This window comes from Columba livia, chromosome 3, assembly GCF_036013475.1.
Source record: "Columba livia isolate bColLiv1 breed racing homer chromosome 3, bColLiv1.pat.W.v2, whole genome shotgun sequence".
Classification (NCBI taxonomy): Eukaryota; Metazoa; Chordata; class Aves; order Columbiformes; family Columbidae; genus Columba; species Columba livia.
This window is the reverse complement of record NC_088604.1, coordinates 119,575,482-119,585,404: the sequence shown is the minus strand read 5'-3', so window position 1 is coordinate 119,585,404 and position 9,923 is coordinate 119,575,482. Positions and strand designations below refer to the sequence as shown.

Genomic DNA, 9,923 nt, shown 5'->3' with positions numbered 1-9,923 from the left:
CAGGAAAACAACAAAATAAAAGCAAGAAAGAGGTTTGACAGGTATTCTTCTTAAGGTGAAGGAGTCCTGGTCTGATCTTTTAGCTATGGGCCACCTTTACTAAATTAATTACAATCACTGTTTGCCGGAAGAATCATAATTGAGTTTATCATCTGTCCATTCAAATATTACATTCATCTGGTTAAATAATCAGAAACCTCATGACTTGAGTGACAAAACAGGCAGTGTGCAGACTAAGCTCTTGAAAGAGACAATTTCTGAATATCTAATAGGGTAGATTTTGTTAGTAAAATTATCCCACAACAATCAGACAGCAAGTATATTTACAGAAGACAGGATTCATGTAAAATCACTTAGTAACCTAAAAAAAATTGACTGAACTAACATAGTTTTCTTAGGAGCTTGATTTAGTTATTTATTTAAGGATATTATGAAAGGCGAGAAAATAGTAGTGCATTGTTCTCCAGCATTAGTATCTCCAACAGAAACCAATCAATTTTAAAACATGCAAAATTGCTCATACTGTTATTGCTGTCCTTCATCATAACTCAGTGTCATTTTATTCATCTCACCCCTAAGAAATGACCTTTTCTGTGTGAATCCCCACCTTTTTCCACAAATCCCCTGAGTGACAGAATCTCATCCTAATCCCATTTCCATTTAGATATTATAGAAGAGCATTGTGGGCCTTGGTGAGAATAAGTAATCATAATGGAAAGATAATAATATGTTTATAAAATTTGAATTTTATAATAGCAAATTGAAAAATTACAATAGTATTTCACACCATTGAAGGTCAGTGTTACTAAGTGCAAAGCTATCGATCAAGTGTTTTAAACTTTTATAGTTTACATTATTTTGTAATACAGAAGAACATCTCTTATTTCAGAGAGCACCTCTTTCTGAGGTGATTCCTCAACTACCTAGTGATCACACATTGTGGTGTTAAAAGCAGTAGTTGTTTGTAAGGAAAAGGCATACTAGAAAAAAATTTAGTATATTTTAGCTGCCTTTTAAGCAGATGTAAAAACATAAACAGCTTCACAGGCCTCTGCAAAATGCACCATAGACCACAGTTTAAGAATTCCAGCCCTAAGGAGTTTTTAAAGGTAAAAAATATGAAGGGTCTTATAATTAAGTACAGCAAAAGAATGCTTTAAATGGTATGCTGTACTGTTGTACTGTTTTTTCTAGAGCAAAAGGTTGTTGTGAAGGACAGTTGTGCTCTTGCCTTCACCCTGTGCCTGACCCTGCAGCCCTGTTTCTTCACTTGTGCCAACTGTGGTTCCCATTGATTCCCTTGTGCACTGGGCTACTTTGTACACTGACTAAAGAATTGTTTTTGATTATTTAGTTTTTAGGCTGGCCTGGCTTGCTGAAGCTGTGACACGAGCTCTAAAGCTGACTTGAAGAAAGCATCAGGAGGGCTCATCCACAAGCCAAAACACCGTTTTTGGAAATGAATGTTAGATCAGACACTGGAAAAGCACACAGGTGAGAGTCACCAGACTTCCCCTTCTATCACAGTCCTCCCAGTCCACACCCTGTTACTGGCACAGTTTTGCTGTATCCCCCTTCCTCTGTTTTACCCAAGAAATTTTTGCTATGAAATATTTTTAGTGATCTGCATATAATTATCTGGCACTATACTTTTATTTTTGGTTATTTTAAAACCATTTTGTGTCATTAACAGTTCACAAACTCAGATGGAGACTCTGGACATCTCTGTTATAATACCTCAGCACAAAGCAGTACAGCTGTTAACAAAAGTGTCTGAAGCAGCCAGTGTGTCTGTCCTGATGATTTTAAATGCAAATGTTCTTCTGTATTTAAGAACTTTAATATCTGAAAACGTATGCTGGTCCCAAAACCAAGAAAACTGATTGATCTATTAACACTATAAAATGATTAAGTAAGCATTGGATGTTTTAAAATGTCTTGGGTCTAGAGAGCCCTCAAAGCTCATGTTCATCTTTGAACGTCTTGGCAAAATCTTGGCACTCTTTTTGGCAGTGAAGTGACTGATGTATGAACATTAATGCATTCACATAAATTAACTTCTGCACATAAAAAACAGAGAGGCTTTAAGCCCAATTACATCTTCCTGAATTGTACAAATACTCCCTTTGCAGTCAGTGGCAACTCAAGATGGGCCAATCCATATGTTGTATTGATTCTAGAGGCACAAGCGTATGCAGTTAATCCCTCTCAAACCTTGCAGAGCACAAACTCTTGGAGATCTTCCAAGCAGCCAGCTGAAAATTGCCTTTTAGAACCAGGGAATGTATCTTGTTAGAGATTCCAAAAGATGCTGGGCCAAAATCTGGCCGTGCTTTTACAAGTGTTAAGTGAGAATATTTCAGTGGAGATGTGTGTATATATACACCAATATAAATATAAACCTGATCATTATCTTGCAAGATAGAGTATAAAGCTAACATCTTCTTTCCTGTTAATTTCTGAGAAAACCAAACTGAAGATAAGAAACAAATAAAAACATTGTTTTGTTCTAGCTAGCAATTTAACAAACCCCAAACATTTATCAGATGTTTCATGATAGCTCTGTGAGGGTCTTTTGTGCTGCTAATAGGTTTTACCTGGAAATAATTCAGATACCGTAGTGACGACTGACAGTATAAATCTTCCCAGGTAGGTTGAAAACTGTTAAAGGCTGCAAATGCACCTATGGTCTGTGTTTGCATGTGAATGGGATCTCCTGTACACATGTGACTTGTAGTATCCATGGCAGTCATTACAGATGGGAAACTTGAGAATTGTCTTCCTGTAGAGTTAAAGGCTTAGCAGCTTGAGATGTATTCACACCGAATCAAACAGCCACTGAATCTGACAATTTTGAACCTATGGTATTTCTCTTGGGTGCTGGCACTGCCTTTTTGTGGGGTTTTCTAAATACTGTAGGAATACAAAACCATCTCTCAAGTGGAGCTCAGAATTCACAGTCTGACTCCCAGGATCCAGTTTCACAGTGTGGCTGGATTGTGCAAGTAACACTGGGGTCAAAATGAACTGTGTTACTAAATAAATGTTGTATTTGTATGGTGGTATATTGTTGCGACTAGCTATGTTCTGACCTTAGTGCCCATTGTAAATCTTTGTTGTCTAGAAATGCCGATATTATCCAAATAAGTAAGGTCACTAAAACAGAGCTATATCACTGGGCATCATATTCTCTACATTTTCGAGGTTTACTTGCCCTCAGTTCAGAAAACTGACATAACAAAAACAAATTTTGGAGCGAAACTAAATATGTCCTGTAGTAAATTTCATAGCATAAACATGCAAAACAAAGGCTCTAAGTTTGTATGCAATTTTAGATGATAAAATGAATCCATATTCCCAGATGGTTGAGAAGTATAATGTATACTGACAGCAAATACTAATTTTTAGAACAGCAGGGTCAGAAAGGTGAATCACTGCTGCCCTTTATGTGAAGAATGGCTTTCATTACTTTTAGCTCTTGGACCATTTAAAAGAGTTGCCTCAAATCTCACCGAAAAACAGCCATTATTCTTGGATCACAGTCTATAAATTGAGGAAAATCCATTATTTGTCGTAGAAACAAAGAAGATGAATGCTCACCTGACTAATTTTACAGTTGTTTGTAATCAGTGACTTAAAAATTCATTTTATCTGCATTATGCACCTTATGAAGAAAGCTAGTGTTTGTTCAGATCATTTTTCAAGCCAGTAGGTGCAACTCCAGTGATTTTATACAAAGCAAAAAGTTTACATTATAGCACTTTATTACATTTAACTTTATAATAGTTAAGTAAATGTTTAAGAGGAGCACAGACTATAAAAGTAGAGAATACTGTGTAGAAATTAGAAAGAAAAAAGAGAAATACATAATGTATGATGTAAAAAGAAACAGATAACGAAAATTAAAAGGATTTTACTAGAGAAAAACAATTTCATTTTATTGTAAAGCTCTAAATGAATAAAATAAAGTCTTTGAATGTGAAGATGATTAAAAAGACAAAATCATTAGCTAAAGATATTTACAAGTTTAGACTTCCATTTTGATTGTAATTTTAATTAGCTGGACACTGGGGGGGATGAAAATGAAAGCCTGCATCATCTACTTACTCTTTAAATTGCATTCCACCTTAATTTTCTGCTCTTCAGTTCTTAATTTTCTCTATTTTTGTTCTAAGTAATCCGGTTATCAGAATAAAGTGATTTTCTCTCAGCCAGGTTTAACATTCAGTATTTGAGTCTGTGAACCAAAAGTTCACCCCACTGCTTCAATTTTTATTCTTTCAATAGCAGAAACTCTCCAGGAAACTTTTCCAGTCTTTTGTCTGTACAGCGGGGTGCTTTATGTACACATGACAGTTATGTAGCTAATAACAAAGGATTCTATTTTAAAAATAATTATGTTCCATTTACAGTTTCCCACGGAATTTACTCATAAAATGCAGGATGCACCAAAAGATTAAATGCCATTTTCCTGTTCATTAAAGCCATTTTTCTAAATGTAACTGAGTTATTTGCCTTTTTGTCTTGAAAGAACCACATGCTCAAAAAGTGGTTAGAGTCAGTTTATTCTTAAACAAAAGAGCTAATTACATTTAGGCTGTGTCTGCAGCCTACAGTTAACTTGCTGATTTGTACCCCAAGGTCAGGCTATGGGCAGATATTCCTTTCATGAATAGCTGTACTGGTTGAAGATGCTGAAGACACACTTGACCTGACTGTCCTTCCTGTGCCAAAAAGTGCTTCGTCAGCTGATCGGCCTGAGTGAGGGAACACAGTAGATCCTTCTGCTTCTACCAAAACCATCCAGATTGATTTAAATATTTGATGAAGGTGATTGAAGCAGATTATGTTGCCTTTTCCAGAAAATCTCTGCAAGCAGAAATTCAGAGGCTGAGATGGCTGCTGTGGGTGCATAAGCATGACAGTCTAGTCACCCTGTGAACATCCTTGCTGATTGTATGAAGTATCACTCTCAGTTTCTGCCTTCCCCTGAACATGACCTGTTGTCAAGTAACATGGGATTCTTCTGCAAGTTGACTTGTAAGACACCTTTTTGGCCCAGGAGGGTGAGCTGTGGAAAGGACATAAAGGGACTGTCAACACAGGAGGGCTTTCATCTGCACTGAAGATGGAAGATGTTATATAAAAGGGAGCACTCCTGTATTTCAGCCCTTAACCCAGCCAGGTTGGCTGGCTTGGGCTAAAGGTATCTGTGCTGCAATTGATGTTTTCTCTTAAAGGTCAGCAGAGGAGTTAATGTTATCTCAGGAAGTCCTTGTTCTTCTCCAAATAGTTTCTTTTAGGAACAGTGCCGTCCTCAGAGATGTCTTACATACCATTCTTATATTGCCTGATTAGTTTTAGCTGGCTAAAAAACAGGAAGTGTAGTTTGATCTTGACAAGATCATTTATCTTACTGTTTAAAAAGAAATTCACTCACAGGCCTTCTTGGCCTGTCTTCCCACTTGAGGGAAGAATGCAGATAGGATTCACTCAGGGCCTTTTTGTAGGACAGTTTCCAGTGAGTGTTTAAACAATCTTCAGCAAAGCCTACAAATACCTTTCTGTACCTGGGAGTTCATCTCTTTTTAGTGTCATTTTAGTTTAGATCAGCATTGTGCTTTTGAAGTGAATCTCTGATTGTCCCGATGTTCTGTGCTTTGATTCACATAATGATACGGTATTGAAGCACATGAACTGAATTCATTTTGGATTAAACTGAAGTGGAAAATGCTGTAATACATCTAATAGACTCCAGTTGCAAATGGGCATTCAGTCAATTATACTCAACTACAGCTTTTTTTCCTTCAAGTTAAAAAAAAAAAAAAAGCATGACAGAAACATCACACCCTTGCCACCTCCTATTTTGCTTTAAGTTAACGCTCCTTATGGTCTACAAACACAGCTAATGCAAATGAAATTTAAGGATAATTTACTTCAAAGTCAGCACTTCCGTATTTCTAGCTTTACTTCTCTCTTTTACGGAACTAGGTGTTCCTCTTATAATCACCCTCTCCCGACTAATTCTACTAAGTTCAGAAGTCTGTCAAGATACAGTTGTGTGTTCGCTAGGCAGAACAGCCAATTGCAAATCTTATATTTAAAACTAAAGGTTCAATTACAGGACCAATTTATGATCTCAGTTGAGCCAATATAAATCTGATATAGTTCATTGACTTTAACCTGACTGCAGTAGCTTTATTCCAGATTTGCTCATGTGTAATGAAATAGAGTTCAGACAATGGCTCCGCTTATTACTTTTTTTAAGAATTAACTAGTGATCTAAGTTGCAATACAGAGTCCTTCCACCTTTGAAACAAGGCCTGATAATTATCACTTGTGGGTCAAAAGATACATTCAGTCCAACGGTGCTTCGAGGACCGAAGTGCTGTAAAGACTTTGTTTAAGAAAGCAAGAAGCGGGTGTATTGAGACATGAAGAGTTTAGCAATACTGCCTGGAAATAAGGACTGGTCACCTGGTATAATGTAGATGTACATAAATACAAGAAAGATTTTGTTTATCCAAAATAACTTGTAAGGTTAACTTATTTTCTGTGTGCATGCTGTAGAAGTACTAAGAATTTTTATGGGTTTCAGTTTAGAAGGATTGGTGGAATTGTCCCAGGGGTGGTAAACTATGCAGAATCTGCAAAGGCCATATTTCTGCAGACTTTATTTTCAATATCCAGATTGAGAGCAGAGAGATTAGTCTCAAGTTTCAGTGCTTCAATCCTGTTCTTTAAGGACTGTGCACACATGCTGACTTTAGCACTGTCAAGCAATATCTGTATAGCAAGAAACCAACCATTCCAAAAACAATTTAAAGCACTTAAAATTAGGCTTTTGTTCTTTATTACTCCCCAGAGGAGCCTGTCTATCTAAGTAAACATTTAACATGAATATCCTCTTCAGAGCTGTCCAGATCAGGTATGGTTTTAAGTAGGTGCTATCCTCAGGGAAGGTTTGATTCAAAATTCCCTGAAGTTCATAGATATTCCCCTTTACTGTATGGAGTTTTATTTTTGTCAGGTTAACAAGAAGGAAATTAAGTGAATAAATGCTCTACCCAGTCTGCTGCAAAATAGCTGCAGATAGTTGATATTCAGAGTCACTGACTAAATTACATTGGAACAGAGGACTATCTGTAAACAGCGAGTGCTAGATCCAATCAAGCACATAGGGACTGAGCACAGGGTTAAGAGAGACTTCAGGGGTCTAAAGTCGAACTACACTGCACACCATACAATAGATATATAGTAATTAAACATGTTTTCGTTTAAAAGTGAAATTATTGACACTGACAAAATTCTCTTAACTGGGAATCAGAATCTTGCACAACACATTCTAGCACAGCTCTATCAAGTTTATGCTGGCCCTGTGTTGAAGTCTGTAGGTTTGAATGCTTGGAATTAGTTTCAGGTGCAGTAGTCACAGAACGAAAACATGTGTACAGGCACATCTTTTCAAAGAAATAACAGAACTGGAACAGGTTTAGAGAATTACCCATCAAATTACATTCTTAAGAGTGGCTATTAAAATGTTGATGAAAGAATATAAGATGATGAGTCAGGGACACTAAAAGACCAAATGCATGGCTTCTCAAGATATTACACAGAGTACTAAGAATTTCACTTTATAACCCAATGTGATTAAATAGTATACTGCTGAAAATGCAGATGTTACTACTATAGTTAAAAAAAAAAGTGCCTTTTAAAAATGTTTCTAATTAAATCATGAAAGATCACAAAGAAAATCGGGAAGGGCTTTGCGAAGAGTGCAGTCATATAGAAGGACTAGGATTTGAGGCTGATCTTTGAAGTTTCAGTCTTCAAACAACATGGCCTTGAAGCCATTGAAAGATTTTTCTGGTGAAACTGCGTAATGTTGCGGTTATATTGTACTACTCAGTAATATGTGCTAGCTGTTTGTAAGGAAGGGTTATTTTTAAGAAAAATCTGTTTTCAGATTGACCTTGGACTTGTATTTCTAAGGCAGCATTCACAACATTGAAGATTTCTGCCATCTATTTAATGTTCAGATCTCAGTTAAGCATGTTTTTAAATGGCAGCGTTAGATTGAAACAGTAGAATAATTCACCTATATTTTGAAACCGAAGTGCTAATATAAAATAAGGCTTCATAAGGACAGCAGGACTTAGGAAACTAATCGTTTGTATATAGGATATTTTATTTTTAAATAGTTGTGATTTCTTAGGCCTTAGACAAGAGACTGTTTCTGAACTAAAAGCAGTGTGAGCATTCTGTTGTGTTTTATAGGGTTAGAACTACATGTCAGTAAATATTAAAATAGTCTATAATGCAGCTGAGATTGTGGACATTGCTTAATCTCAAAATATTGCAGTAGTTGCAGGATAATCTTTTCTGTATTCCAAAGGCTTTTCTTCTGCCATTCAACATACTGTCATGTGTTTTTTGATGGAAGTACTTAACCATAAGAAGATATGGATGAATATGTTTCAAGAATGGGAGCAAGCCCATTAATGTCTGCAGACCCCCTTGTTCTGGGGTATTCCATTCATACGCTTAAATCCATTTCTACAGGGTCAGGTCTAGTTCTTTGTCACTGTTTTCTTCTACATATACAAATTTCTCCAGGCCAAAAACAAAGTGTGTTTCTGTTCAGTCTAATGTTCTTTCTCCTTTATAGAAATTAAACATTTTTATTTGGGAGGTGATCTTCTTTGCTTCCCAGCAGGTCAGTAGTAATTACTTGATTCCATGCTGCCTACACCCTTCAAAATCTGAGACAAGATACCCCTACATATCAGGTGCCGGTGGAATTGTGAAATATATTCATTCTTGCAAACCTTTTCTGAGAAGAGTTGAAGGAGTAAATTCTTTATGGAGTTAGACTTGCCAGGCTCCTTGGCTGAGATCCCAAATGAAAAGCTTTCTTGCATTTTGAAGTCTAGATGTGACCTCTTCACCTGCTCCTCTGGGGAACTACTTTAGGTTGATTGCTTTATTCATGTCTTTCTTATCTATAAAGTTCTCTTAACTTTGTTGTTGTTGTTGTTTTAGTAAACTGACCATACTATTAACCCAGTTAGTAGTGTCTGATTTAACTCCAAATGAGTGAACCATCTGGTGAAGTTCAGTTTGTATTCTGTCTCGGAGAGTTAATTGGGTTTTATGTGGCACATCTACTTCAGAAAGCACATTGGGGCGTATAGCAATGTGTTATATTGTAGATTTAATGCATCCCAATCCATTAAAAACTTCATCAGATTCATTAACTGTAGTTTGTACATCCATTTCAGTAGACAAATTTGTTTGATCATATGCTTTTACAGTTGGCTGTTATATCTGAGCGTGTTTCCTCTTCCCCTGCTTACGACTTCAGTCAGTGACATCTCCTCTGTAGAAAGAATGGTTTGGCTTCATCTCCTGAGCATTTTAATTGACTGCTAATGAATCATAGTTACTGCTTTAGTATTTGAACATTGAGTGGCTGTTAGTTTTTCTGCATATTTTTGCCACTGTTACATTTCACACAACTTGCAAAGCTCCTTCATGCTGCCTTTTATTTCTAGCATCAGAAACTATTACTGAAAGGGTCTGGCTTTGAATGTTTGTATAGGTACAGAATAACAATAATAAACAAATAATAAACAAATCTTAAAATGGTATAATCTTCCTCACAAGACTCATAAGCTTCAATTAGAAAAGAACCAACTGAATTAAATTGGTTTTGTCCAGTCTTTTGAATGTTCCATGAATGGGCTGTTCACATCTAAAACATTCTGCACTGTCGTGTGCATGTTCAAAATACCAGTTAATGGTCTTTCCATGCTACTAGTTTAAAAAGGAAATATTACTGTACCAATATCTTTTTAGGGTAGATGAATGTTTACTTGGCTTTTTCTTTTCCTTTTAATTGTTCAGCAATTTCCAGCTATTTC

The 9,923-nt window shown here is 36.3% G+C and overlaps 1 protein-coding gene across 10 annotated transcripts in view; it reads left to right on the top strand.

Annotated features, from left to right (window-relative positions):
- LOC110362494 (uncharacterized) overlaps window positions 1-9,923 on the top strand; it is a 480,683-nt gene that overhangs the window by 2,986 nt on the left and 467,774 nt on the right. For all 10 annotated transcript variants that reach the window (XM_065059403.1, XM_065059406.1, XM_065059405.1 and 7 more), the window contains one exon: window positions 1,355-1,494. In XM_065059403.1, the coding sequence (XP_064915475.1) occupies window positions 1,460-1,494 (35 nt within the window). In that variant the 5' untranslated portion in view covers window positions 1,355-1,459. The remainder of the gene's footprint in view (window positions 1-1,354; window positions 1,495-9,923) is intronic.